Genomic DNA, 13,209 nt, shown 5'->3' on the forward strand with positions numbered 1-13,209 from the left:
GCTGCCGTCGGCCAAAACAGCTGTCGCCGAACTCAAGAGCAGCAGCCAAACACCACCGCGCCTTGCCTCGTTGGCGAGCCGCGAGCGCCGCGAAGCAGAGCGTCGTCGTCCACGTAACAGCCGGCGCGGCGCGGACGGCGTCCAGCACGGCAGCGTCGCGGCGCTCGCGGCTCTGACCGCAGCAGCCATAGTAACGGGGCCGCGCCGGGCCACGTAGCTTCCGCCGCGCGCCAAAAACAGTTCGACCACAGCCGGAGTGTGACGCCACTGGAGTCCGCGGCCACCAGCGACCGACTGAGATACGACTCTATCGACTGAGAGGGTGTGAAGTGTGTCGAGCCACGATCACTCCGGCGGGCGTCTCTAGCGGGCCGAGGTCAGTAGTCCTCGACTCTGTTGACCCGCGAGCACACCGCCGCCGCCGCGCGCCGTGCGCGACAGTGAGCAATGACTACTGAGGTGAGGGCTCCCACCTCAAAGGCCATCTGCAGATGACATGAGTGGAGCGGACAGACGCCGCGGCGCTGACCGGCCGTCCCTCGGGCCCCACAAAAGGCTGCCCCCCCCCCCTCCTGCCCCCCGGCGCCACGCCGCGACGCCGCCGCGGTCACTAGAGCGGCGCAGACAGACCGCGTCGCGACCAATAATTGTTCATCTCGTGGCCCTGCTCGCGCCGAATCCAGGCCAATCGGCGGTGACCAAACCGTCCGGCCGCAGCAGTCGCGACCCCGGGGCGGGGGCGCCGCCAAAGGGACGCATCCTGCATCTGCGCGACACAGCCACTGATGCAGCACGACCTGCGTTTCTCTTTTGAAACACATGGTTAAGCACAAAACAAAACTCTACCGCCAGGAGGAGGCCACACGGTGCTCTGTCGCTCCGTTTTTCTCACACACAAGTTCGGCTAAATGGGGAGGGATTTGAACGCACGGGACGCGGGGTCAACGACCCCGGCGCATAATTAGTACTGACAAGCAAAGTGTCAGCTCGATTATTGTACAACTTGGTTCTTTGAAAGAAGACGATCAGTATCTCCCTTACTTGAAAGACCTTAACGAAAAAAATGCGCCTATGATTTTGGTGATTAGACAAAGGGCTATGGCGGCGTTTACAGGGATAGAGGGCCACACCTGGCAACGCCGCCCAGCCAGGGCAGGAGAAGGAATAATAAGTCACGCTGTGAGTGTGCTGGCCGGGCCGGGCAGCGTGCGGAGCGAGCACTATCACACGGGGGTACCCGCCGGTACCCGCCCGCCCCTCCTGGCCCGCCGCCCGCGACACGGTGTATGGCTACAGGTGGAGGCACCGCGAGACAATGGGACTCGCAGGCTCTGGCCGCACGGAGCGGGACGGGGGTCCTGTGTCTGTCCCCGAACTCTGCGGAGTGTCGCCCGGGACCCGGGACCAGCACCGCCGCGGGAAAGTGAAGAAAGGGAAGGACCGCCCGCGCCCACCCGGAACCCTCCCGGCTGTGACACCGCCATGGCATGGCATGAAGCCGAAATGTCGTGCAATTGAGACATTCGCCGTGGATAGCGGGGCGCCGTGGTTTTACGACTCACCTCTAGTTTCTGCGAGAACTCCTCCGCGATGCGCTCGTTCTGCCGGCTCAGCTCTTCGTTCTTCTCCAGGAGGGCCTTGCCCAGCTCGGCGGCCAGGATCAGGTCCTTCTCCTTGCGCTGCAGCTCGGCGTACACGTCCTCGCCCTGCGCGTCGGCGGGCACGTCGCCCTGGCCCGGGCGCAGGTGCTGCAGGTGGTGGTGGTCGGCCATGTCGCCGCGCGCCTGCACCTCGTAGATGTAGTCCTCGAGGGCGTACTTGGGCTGCATCTTGGCGCCCTCGCCCATCAGCGAGTCCAGGACGCCGTGCACGCTGTCCGGGTGGTCCGAGCCCAGCGAGCTGAACGACCCGAGCGAGCTGAGCGACGGCCTGCCCTGCGGGTAGCCCTGCTGGTACCCCTGCGAGGCGGGGGAAGTGCCCGCCCCCGGCCCGCCGCCCGCCCCCAGCGGGGAGGACCCGGGGCGCCGGCTGCGACGGAGAGAGCCGCGCACGGAGCTCATCCGGCGGCGTCCAGCACCGGCCACGGCGCCATCCACCAGCACCTCGTCACACACGGGGCCAAACTTGTGGCCGCTTAAAATTTTTAAGAACTAAAACAATAAACAGTCCTTAAAAGCGGACTGTCTTCAAGAAATAAAACCACTTCACTGATCGCACTTCACTCGGGTAATCCAGGGCGCACTGTACGTCACTGTGTTGTCAACACGGCTCTTGCGGGGCGGTGGGGCCGCCGGTGTCCTCAGCAACAACTTCCCTGGGCCTCATCCTGAGGGAGGGGTCCTGTGTCACATGTCGCCAACACAGCCGGGGGTAATCCACGTCCGAGTACTATCCACCATGACGCTGGAGAAGCACCGCTTGTCACACTCACAGAACACACACATACACGCACACGGGTGCACACACTCGCTCGAGCGCGAGCGGGAGACGCGAACAAACGCGGCTCGGGGGAACGACCGACGTGAACCGGCCCGCGCGGCAGCTGGTAGCACACTGGCCCGCGGCACGGCTCGCTGCGCGTTGCGCGCTGCTCTGCGGCTGCCTGCCCGTCTCAACGAGCGCAGGGCGCGAGCCCCCCCCCCCCCCCCTCCCTCCTCCTTTTCCGCCCTCCCTCCCCACCTGCGCATCACCCTCCCCCCAGCCTGCGTCTCCCTCGCACACCTGCGGCGCAAGTCGCTCTCCTTCTGTCTGGCTCACACACACACACACAAAGAGTTTCCCGTCTCACCTCAAAGGAGCAGCCCCGCAGCGCTCCCGCTCCAGACTGCCAGCGGCACCTGGCGGCCTTCGGCTCAACTACGAGCGCAGTTGGCGCCAAGTTCAACTAGTTTCACTCGCACCCCAAGCAACTCGCGCCCTCCGGAGTACGCCCTCACCAGGTCTTGAGATGAATGGATGATGGCCGAAAAAACAACTTCGTAAAAGTCTATTACTGCCGTTACAATATTTTTATTATCTCTTATTCACAATAACAAAAATAGTTCAGGGTATAACACTGCAAAGATTATTTTCTTAAAAGAAGCAAATTAACCTAATTATTAATTAAATCCAAAATTGAGTCAAGGATCAAAGTCATAAATACCAACACATGTTCTTTGGGTCAGACAACAACATATGAAGTAAAATACATTCCAGTCGAATTCAATTTATATTTTCTGACAAAAAATATAATAGATTTCTGATACGTGGAATTTTGTCCTTTTCTTGAGCAGAGACATTACTAGAGGGAAGTTTACATGTGATACTAACCTATACACCAAATATCCCACCAAAACCTTGACAAAGAAAAACTAAAACATTAAAGCCAATCAAGGGATAAAACAAGCACAACTATCCGTTGTAAAACTAAACAATTGTAATAAAAAAATGGCACATGGTCTGCAGACCAGAGAAAATTAAACAGTTCTTTACCAATTAAACACAGACTTCGAAGAAAAAGAAATGTTATAAATACAAGAAATACATGAGATTAATCTGGATTAGAAACAAATTTAATGAGTCCGCAAATGAGCCCTGAGCATTTCCTTGTCTCGATAAGCAGCACCACAGCACTGGCATTCGAACTTCTTGACCACAGTAATACCGTGTTCTCTGATGAGGTGCAGTTTGAAGGTCACATCACCCACAAAGTGAAGACCACACTTTTCACAGATACAGGTTACGGTCGAGGGGACGGGGCTCGAGGGTCTGCTCCTGCCGGCGCCCAGGGCGGACACCGGAGCCACTTTGGCCACGACCTGGCTGGAGGAGTGGGCAACGTCGAGGACCGCGTCAGCGCTGCTCGCAGCGGCAGGGTTACTCCTCGGGGACCCGCGGGTCTTGGCGGCCATCCTGCCGGGGGTCAGCAGCGACCTGGAGGGCGAAGGGGTGCACAGGGGCGCCACCTTCGGAACATTCGGTTGCGTGGAGCTAACCCCGCAGGAGTCCGCGGCTTGCTGGTTGACTTTGGTGGCGCCATTCGAGGTCTTGAGGACAGATTTCAATTGGGGCTTCTTGGCAGCAGCCTTCTGGTTGGAGCTAGAGGAAGCCTGAGGAGTGGGAGTGGACTTGGGCTTCGGGTTGGCGTTGACGTCGAGGTCAGCGCTGCAGGTGTCCGGGCTGGCGAGGCACGGGGGATCCGCCTTTGGGTCCGCCTTGGGGATGACATGGACGGGGATCGCTGCCTCGAAGTCCATATTTCCACTGACCGGTGAGGTCAGCACGGAGGTCAAACGGAGCGGGACCTTGGCCGGCAGGACGTTGAAGGGGGAGTCTACGGGCAGGGGTGCGGCAGTCTTCAGGTACCCGCCCAGAGGCACTATCCCTGGCAATGTCTTGGGCTTGGGTACGTTTTTCACGTCCACGACTTTTTGGACAATCTTAAAGCCGACCTTAGGGGGTGTCCTGGGCACAAGTGTCTTCACAATTTCCTTTCCAGGGCCTGCCTGGAGTTTGGGCTTCGGCTTCCGCTTGTTCACAACCTTGAGGAACATTTTGGTCAGAGGTTTGGTGGTGACGTTGGTCGACACCTTCGGCTGGTTCTCGCTGCCCTCGGCATCGTTCTTGGGCCCGCGCTTCGGGACGAGCATGTAAACGACCTTGCGTTTGCTCGCGCCCTGCTGGTCCGCTGCACCGCTGGTCGCGCTGGCAGACGACTCCGCGGCCATGTCACTGGCGAGCTTCGGGATGATCTTCGCGGCCACGCTGGCCGCCTCACTCTGGTTGCTGCTCCTGGAAACAATTCTGAATACGATGGAGGTCTTTTTCTTGGCAGCGGCCGAGGTGGAGCGAGTGTTCATTTTACCGACTACCTTCGTCACAGAAGCAGCCTCCGTCACAGCGGAGGCCTTCGTCACATCAGTAGTCTTCGTCACAGCAGTAGCCTTCGTCACAGCGGTAGCCTCCGTCTCGGCGGTAGCCTCCGTCTCGGCGGTAGCCTCCGTCACAGCGACGTCCTCCACCATGGCGACATCCTCCGCCATGTCGACATCCTCAGTCACAGCGACATCCCCCGTCACAGCGACATCCCCCGTCACAGCGACATCCCCCGTCACAGCGACATCCCCCGTCACAGCGACATCCTCCTTCGCAGCGACATCCCCGTCCGTCACAGCGATATCTTCCGTCACGTCCATGTCCTCCGTCACATCGATGTCCTCTGTCTTAATGGCGTCGTCCGCCACGAATTCGTCTTTCACGACGATATCGCCCTCTGTCACGGCGGCATCTTCCCCCATGGCATCATCCTGGACAGGATCCTCGCGATCCCCTGTGCCGGTGCCCGCGGGCGTACCTGGCGCCCCGTTCTGGGCGTGCCGCTCCATGTGCGTGTTCAGCCTCCACCGCGACAAGCAGTTCTTCCCGCACTTGAGGCACACGAACGGCATAGTGCTGGAATGGATGTGGACGATGTGTCGCCGCAGGTAGCGCTCCGCCATGTAGAACTTGTCGCAGGAGGCGCAGGCGAAATCTCTGGTCCTTGGTTTTTTAGGCGTCTTGGGCTCGGCCTTTGGTGTCTTAGGCTCTGTCTTAAGCTTCTTGGCAGCGACCTGTTTCCAGCCTGCGACCTTAGGGGTGGCAGGCTTGGGGGTGGCAGGTTTTGGGGTGCCAGGCTTGACGGCGACCTTGGGCGTCGCGACCTGCTGCGCCTTGGCCGCGGCCCCCCTGGTCACGGCCTGCTTGGCCTCGAGGGCGCGCGCCTGCTCCACCGACCTCTTGACCTCGGGCTGGTGGATGCGGACGACGTGGGTGACGAGGTGGTCCTTGCGCCGGAACGACTGTCCGCAGTGAGCGCACTGGAAGGGCCTGCCGTCCGAGTGCTGCAGGCGGTGCTTGTCCAGGTGCGAGCGGTGCCGGAAGCGCGAGGGGCAGTTGGGGCACTGGTGCGGCCGATCCTTGCCGTGCTTGTCGTTACGCCGGGGCTTCTCCGGGTGCGCCCGGGCCTCGTGGACTCGGAGTGCCATCTTGATCGGGAAGCTCCGGCTGCAGAGGTCGCAGGCGAAGCTGTCGGCCGGCGAGGCGGATGACGTCTCGGTGGTCTTGGGCTTGGATTTCTCAGTGGTCTTGGGCTTGGACTTCTTGCCAGTCGTGCTCTTCGCGTCAATGGAACGCACCTCGGCCTCCACGTGCTGCAGGAGCGCGGCGCGGTCCGTGAAGCTCTCGAGACAGATAGCGCAGACGAGGGAGCTGTCGGCGGCCGGCTTCTCGGGTGGCGGCGAAGGCAGCAGGGGCGGGGGTGGCGGCGGCGAGGGCGAGGCGGCGGCGGGCGGCGTCGTCTCTGGTTGCGCCGCGCCGGCGCCGCTCGAACGCCGCACCTCGGACAGCGGCAGCAACCCCGGCACCGGCGGGCGCTTGGCGAGCTGGAGGGCGTCGTCCCGGAGGTACCCGGGGTCCTGGTGGGGCCGAGGGGTGGCCGCCCTGGCCAGGCTCCCTCCCCAGGGCGTGCCCGGCGTGGTCAGGGCCGCGCCGCGGGCCGCAGCCCCGGGCGTCCAGGGCACTCGGTCCGGCGACGTCTCGTCGGCCTGCAGGTGCGTCAACATGTGGGCGACGTTGGCGTCGTGGTTCGTGGCCGTCACGCCGCACACCCAGCAGCAGTGGCGCAGCAGCGCGGCGATCATCTCCGTCTCTGAAGGGAGGGCACCTGCAGGCGGAACATCATGGGATAATGAGAGACATTTAGAACTGAGAGAAGGACACATCAAGTGAAACAGCAGTTGGGCAACAAATAAACCAATCAACTGATTTCGTTTCTCAACACCCCACAAAAAATAGTTCAGAAGGGAAGGTAATACGTACCAGGAAGGGCGGGCACATCCTGAGGGAGATCGACTGTCATCGCTTGATCCTTGCTTTCAGAATTTGTGTCATCCTTGCTCTCCGAAGGAATGACAAAGTCCTGTTCTATAACGTTCTCCATAACGATGGGTGCAGACAATAACTGAACCTGGAATGAAATAAACAAAGAATAGAATGGACGTCGAAATGATTACAGCAAGGGACCCTGACGTAACAAATTACAATGAAAATCAGTTAAATTGATGAGTACTAATTGCAATGTGACCAAACTATGGTTTCAGAAAATTTGAATAATCCCTCTTAGTTGCCATACCAAGTATGATAAACCTAATGAACTATACAGCAAAACCAAAGTTTTTGATAAATACTTTCTTTCACTATTTTCTACCAAAATTTCACTAACATGACTATAAAAATTATTTGTCAAAACTCAAATATTTCTTTACTTGTTGGAGGGGCATGCAAGACAGTGACTTCAGGAATACCTGTAGGGGAGATGGACAGTCGTGTCTGATCCCACAAACATGTATTAGAACATCGAGCGCGGCTCTCTTTAACGAACTCGACAGACCTGGTGAGTCGAGTCCTAACCTTTCACTCATCTGAGGACAATCCTTTACTTACGTTTGAAAGAGAAGCGCCCTCGGCGCGTTGTTGATGCCAGATGCGGCGGCCGGTTTTGCCGACGGCTGTTGTCGAAGCGAAAGCAAGAAAAAAGTGTCTTTCAAATGTGCACAGTTCTTAAAACAATATCATGAAAGCCACACCGTAGTGAGTCAAAGGGCACATCATAAACACGAAGGCGCAAAAGCAGACACACGGCGTTCTTCACGTTTCAACAACAACCCAACAAACGTTGTTGTTGTTTTTGTTCGCAGCACCGCCCTTTCGTCTTCGTCTCGGGGGCAGTGCTGCCACCCTTCGTCACGGCGCGAGAATGTGCGAGACAGGCCATGCGCTGGCCCTTCCGAAACTGAAAATTGTTTTTGTAAACTTTGGCGAGCAACGCAAAACTCCACAAACGGACGTCAAACCGTCAAACGCAGCTGCAACGAGTATGATGGGGCGGGACCCGGGCGGCTGCCCTGCGGAGCGACCACTAGCGCCCTCGCGGCCGGCAACGGCTCCACCGCAGCGTTAGATGGGTGGCCTATCTCACGGCGCTCTCCAGCCCCGACACCATGCCCGGCACAACCCGAGAGAAGGCGGACGTGGACGTGGACGTACCGGTACCACCAGTGGCATCTCTACCTCTTCCTCGCACACGTCTTGAGTCTTTCTCACTCTGCCTTTATTTATTTGAAAATTAATGAGTAGTACAAACATGTTGCGTCCTGGAGCGAGGGGCTCGAACAACCGGGGGGGGGGGGGGGTCTTGGAAATTAAGGATTCTCCATTATTCTGTTATTGCAATACCTCGGCTTCACCCCCCCCCCCACTTCCATCCCACCCCTCTCGGGCACGGGTACGCGCCTTGCCCTATGACCCGGACGTGCGCGGGCGGCGCGGTGACGTGTGTGCGCGTCTCATCTCGTGGAAAAAGGGGAGCGGCATGGAGCGAATTTCAGCCGCCGACCAATCGGACAGCCCGGCCGCTGCCCCCTCCCACCCCGCTGCTCGCGCCTGAGCTGGAGCTGGACCCCCGCGGCGGCCCGACGCTCGCGGCCCCCGCGGCCAGCAGCAGCCCCCGCTCGCTCCGTGGCCGGCGCACAGTCCAGTCGCTCTACTCAGATTTCGCGAGAGCCGCGGAGCTCCCCGGCCGGCTGGGCAGCGCCGCGCAGTGTCAACCTCACCAGTAAAGGAGTCGCGTCGGCGTTGGCACACCTGGCGGCGCACCTGGCAGGGCAGGCCGGGCAACATTTGACAGTTGCCGGGACGGGTTGGAGCTGCCGCCGCTGCCGCTGCTGCCGCCGCTGCCGCGAGGTGCGGTCCAGTCGAGCCGTAGTCCCGCCCCGCGGTAGTCGCAGTGCACGTGAGTAGTGAGTGTGTGTGTCGAGTGATTGGACAGTCGAGCGGTGGTGCGAAAGACACGTTATTGGTACTCGTGTTCAATCCTGAGTGTGTGAAAGAGGCGGACGACGTTTCCAGCGCCCACAATACCTACCGACGGTATGGACCCCGGCTGGTGGATATATTGGGGGGGAATTCAGTGCAGTTCGTTCGTGATTAAAGTCGTTTTCATAGTGTGTGGTCGGAAAGATGCAAGGTGCCACACAAATAACTGACAACTATAGGGATGTTGGCTCAGCGTTCAACTAATTAGCAGTTTAGTATGCCGGCAGTATAGTGCGCAAACGTATTGAGAAGCGATGAGGTTTCCGAACTTAAGTAACTTAGTCACTCTGCAGCTAATGTGTCTCTCTATCGTTTCGCCACGGAATAGCCCTGGCTGCGGCCTAGAATCATGCGTACATTGCATGTAAAATGCCTGATATTATTTTCGCAAACAATAAATACCATGACGGGATTACTGCATGGGTAATGAGAGAGCATTTTCTTTCCTTATCCTTCGGCGAAGTGCGCCAAGACGTCGAAACCAGCAGAACAGGAAAAGTTGCTGTAATCCTTTTCCGATTCAATTCCTCCCCGTAACGGCGACGGTTTTCAAGGGCACTGAAGCCACCAACTGCATGCTCACGTCCGGTTTTTCATTCAAGACTCGGTAGCTACCCGGTCCTAGAGATGGAGATTCAACCAGTGCTCGCGCGCGCGACTTTTTTAAAAAGGAAAATTCGATTACCTCGCGCGAGCTCGATTGAAAAAGAGTAATTGAATAGGATGCTGGTCTCTGGCCTTGACTGTGACAGTCTCTATGCCGCCGTATGGGTTCAAGGCGGGGATGCGCCCCGGACCCGCGGGCCTCCCGTCGAGGCTACAGTTTATTCGACGAGTTAGTAAATGAACTTACTCTCACTTGGATTTAAGGAAGCTGGCAACAACACCGATTCCACTCTTATGCTATTTGTACTCCGCGATCAAAACGGCAACCCTCACCCGACACTGCTCTCAAAATAACCCGCGCTGTACCTGGAAAAAGAGACGCGCGCATGCACATTTCTTTTGTGTGTGTGTGTGCAAGTGAACGTGCATATGATGCACCGTCACGATCGCATCCTGAACATTTTACACACGCATGGCACCGCGCCAGAAAATATGGAAGACCGCGTGGCTTCAGGAAAACCAGCGTCCAGTCCGTCCGCGCGCCGCCCTGGTCGCGCCGTCCACGCTGCGTGCGATCGAGCCCGAGCCGCCGGCCCCTTAACCAGTGCAGCGGGAGTGATCTTGCGACACTAATGCAGAGTGAGCGCGCACGGCCGCGCCTTCAAGCTGCGCCGGTGCTGCACCGCAACCAGCAGAGATGAACTTCAAAAACTTGGCGCGCTCCGCGGCCGCCTCGCCTAGACAAACCGGTCTCCCCCTCAGTGCTCCTCAGCAGCGATAGCGCCGTCAGTCAAAAACATAGCATTCCCATCCGCGTTTTGTCAGAAGAGATGCAAGTGTCGTGAGATGGGGTGATGTGCATTATTCGATCGCTGAACATGACGCGCGCGTCTAAAGAAAACGGGTAGCCCCAAGTGGCCACGCACCGTAGGTGTGTCTTCCGTGGAAAGTTTTTGTATCTATCACGGAAATTTTTCAACTCGTGGAATTTCCAAACTGTCTATACGACACCACACCGAGCCGCGAGGGCCCAGAGTGTGTGGTCGTTCAGGACAAAAGGCGGTACCGGCGGCGGCTCCCCCGATGGGCAGTGCGATGAGTGCGCCGGGGCCGGGCCGGGGCCGGGCATTAGCATAGTGATGGTCCTCGAGTGAAGCCGGCGAGGGAGAGACTGTGAGTGTGACGTTGTTTGAGGGAGTGACTGTGAGTGTGACGCTGTTTGAGGGGGTGAGTGTGACGCCGTTTAAGGGAGTGACTGTAAGTGTGACGCTGTTTGGGGGAGTGACTGTGAGTGTGACGTTGTTCGAGGGAGTGATTGTGACGCTGTTGAATGGAGTGACTGTGACGCTGTTGAAGGGAGTGAGTGTGACGCTGTTTGAGGGAGTGGCTGTGAGTGTGACGGTGTTTGTCTCGACTCAGCGCCGCCGCCGACATCATGAACGAGACCTCCTTGGCGTCGACGGTGTCCGCGGCGCCGCCAGCCGGTGGCGTCTCCTCCCCGGCCGCCGCCACGACGCCGGCGTCCAGCAGCCCCATCAAGGCGGCCGTCGTCGTGAGGGGGGCGAGGAAGTGCTACGCGGCCAACAAATGGGTTCTGGACGGCATGGACCTCACCGTGCCCGAGGCCAGCATGTAAGTATATACATTACCGCACATTACCGGGTGTTTTGGTTCACGCGCCGGTGGTGGTGCGGGCGGGTTCGCCTGACTCACAGGTGCCGTGTGGCAGCTTACGGTCAAAGCCGCCGCGCGTCACACTCGATGTTCTCAAAGAAAGGGTAGCTTGGCGCGGATAATGTAAAAAGAAAAAGAGAACATTGCCGCCTCTATCCTAAAAGCTGCACCAGCAGGTGTGGACAGTTTCCCACCCTTGAAGTTATGTTAAAGTGCTCAAGCGGGCGAGTATGCCTATTTTTATTTAAATTAGAATTCTGACCATGGTTTCTTACAGCACGCTTCATATCGGAGTACAGCTGCATGCAGTCATAAAAAGAAATAGCTAGCCATGCATAGTATACTGTATACACTCTTTTGGTTGTGCATATACGTTTTTTCTGCGGGTGAAGAGGATGAGGATATATATGTTTTCAATTTAACAGAGCCTCATGACTGTTGACTGACACCTTATGTGGACAGTTGTTTTTAATCGAACTAAGTGCAGGACGTGCATAGTACGGTCGCATTGCACGATGAACAACCTTTTCTTTGCTGTCGTTAAACTCACGATAAAAGTTTGATGGCAATAATAATACTTTGTTGAGACAAGGTCAAATTAAAAATTTTCGTGTCAGCGTTTTTCAATTAAATTCCTATAGGAAGAAATTTTGCTCTGTTCTACAAGCCTTGCCTGCGAATTCCGGTCGCTCCACTGCCCGCCCCAGCTGTGTTTCGGCCAGGTGTAATGCTAACTCCGGTCTAGTCTCCTCGCGGGCCGCGTCCGGCGCGACGACAGGCAATTTCGCTTGGGAACGCGTGTTTTAATGACAGACGCCCGGACTGCACCGCAATCAGGGAATTAAAAGGAAGATGAAAAGTGCACCGCACGTGTCACAAAGTCGCACAAAACTGTATGCAAGTAGTGCGAGTCAGCATGAGTCAGTAACTGCCACCAGGTACAAATCATATTTCGTTTTTTGACCGATGACCGCCGATGACCAAAAGAAATTTTCTACTGCATACAAAAAGTTCGTGGGAATTAATGTAATTGATTTTGATTGATTGTTTCTGTCAGCTACGCGCTGCTTGGGGCGAGCGGCTGCGGCAAGACGACCCTGCTGACGTGCATCCTGGGGCTGCGGCACCTCAACGCCGGCGCCGTGAAGGTGATGGGCGTGAGGCCCGGGGCGAAGAACGCCGGCATCCCCGGGCCGCTCATCGGCTACATGCCGCAGGTGACGACCCGCGCCTTTATTCCAACTCTTTCTCTTTCTTGCACCCCTTTCTCACGATCGTTCCTGCTCCTTCCGCAGGAGCTGGCGCTCAGCGAGAACTTCACCATCGGAGAGACCCTGACGTACTTCGGCAGGGTGGCCGGGCTCGCCGATGAGAAGACTCGGGAGCGGTCCGACGAGCTGCTCAAGTTCCTCGACATCCCGGCCAAGAAGAGCAGGCTGCTGAGCGACCTGAGCGGCGGCCAGAAGCAGCGCGTGTCGCTGGCCGTGACGCTGCTGCACGCGCCGCCCCTCCTCATCCTGGACGAGCCGACGGTCGGCGTCGACCCCATCCTCAGGCAGAGGTGCGTTGCTCGCAACGGTGGCGCGGCGCGGTGCAGCCGAGTCGGCATTTGGTGACCCCGGTTACTGATAAACGTATTGCCCCCCTCCAGCATTTGGGACTTCCTGGTGGACCTGACGCGCACCTCCCGCACCACGGTCATCATCACCACGCACTACATCGAGGAGGCGCGGCAGGCCAACCTGGTGGGGCTGATGCGGCGCGGCCGCCTGCTGGACGAGGACGGCCCGGACCCCATGATGGCCAAGCACGACTGCAAGTCGCTGGAGGACGTGTTCCTCAACCTCAGCATGCGGCAGGACGGGCCCGAGGTGGGCGCCGAGGCGGACCACGAGCTGCAGCCGCTGCCGCCGCCGCCCGCCCCGAGCCAGTTCAGCCACGTCAAGTACGTGGACGTGAAGCCCATCCCGTTCACGCCGCACTCCAACATCCTCGCCTGTATGTGGCGGGCCTGGCTGTACATCAGGAGGTACAAAGGGT

The 13,209-nt window shown here is 58.2% G+C and overlaps 3 protein-coding genes across 4 annotated transcripts in view; 1 reads left to right on the forward strand and 2 right to left on the reverse strand.

Moving 5' to 3' along the window:
• Positions 1 to 2,553, reverse strand: part of LOC113202463 (bicaudal D-related protein homolog) — a 128,409-nt gene extending 125,856 nt beyond the window's left edge. The window contains exon 1 of one of the 2 annotated variants that reach the window (XM_026416698.2): positions 1,563 to 2,553. In XM_026416698.2, the coding sequence (XP_026272483.1) occupies positions 1,563 to 2,060 (498 nt within the window). In that variant the 5' untranslated portion in view covers positions 2,061 to 2,553. The remainder of the gene's footprint in view (positions 1 to 1,562) is intronic. The other variant, XM_026416699.2, reaches the window with a different exon arrangement.
• Positions 2,554 to 2,985: 432 nt separating this feature from the next.
• Positions 2,986 to 7,855, reverse strand: LOC113202474 (uncharacterized). Its single transcript, XM_052273618.1, has 3 exons — positions 7,459 to 7,855; positions 6,835 to 6,982; positions 2,986 to 6,679 (listed from the first exon to the last, which is right to left on the reverse strand). Exons 2-3 carry the CDS (start codon positions 6,953 to 6,955, stop codon positions 3,552 to 3,554), a joined length of 3,249 nt encoding a protein of 1,082 aa, XP_052129578.1. The 5' UTR covers positions 6,956 to 6,982; positions 7,459 to 7,855; the 3' UTR covers positions 2,986 to 3,551.
• Positions 7,856 to 8,523: 668 nt separating this feature from the next.
• LOC113202475 (ABC transporter G family member 23-like) overlaps positions 8,524 to 13,209 on the forward strand; it is a gene marked incomplete in the record, with an annotated part of 16,813 nt that continues 12,127 nt past the window's right edge. Inside the window, 5 exon segments of the mRNA XM_052273617.1 lie at positions 8,524 to 8,806; positions 10,915 to 11,127; positions 12,227 to 12,386; positions 12,465 to 12,730; positions 12,821 to 13,207. Coding sequence (XP_052129577.1) covers positions 10,931 to 11,127; positions 12,227 to 12,386; positions 12,465 to 12,730; positions 12,821 to 13,207 — 1,010 coding nt within the window.

Source organism: Frankliniella occidentalis, unplaced genomic scaffold, assembly GCF_000697945.3.
Source record: "Frankliniella occidentalis isolate FOCC.00 unplaced genomic scaffold, Focc_3.1 Scaffold288, whole genome shotgun sequence".
Lineage (NCBI taxonomy): Eukaryota > Metazoa > Arthropoda > Insecta > Thysanoptera > Thripidae > Frankliniella > Frankliniella occidentalis.

Coding starts and splice junctions, on each gene's coding strand:
- LOC113202474 (XM_052273618.1), bottom strand. CDS start 6,955: ATGGAGAACGTTATAGAACAGGACTTTGTCATTCCTTCGGAGAGCAAG. Junction 6,680..6,834: donor GGATGTGCCCGCCCTTCCTG/GTACGTATTACC, acceptor TTCCGCCTGCAG/GTGCCCTCCCTTCAGAGACG.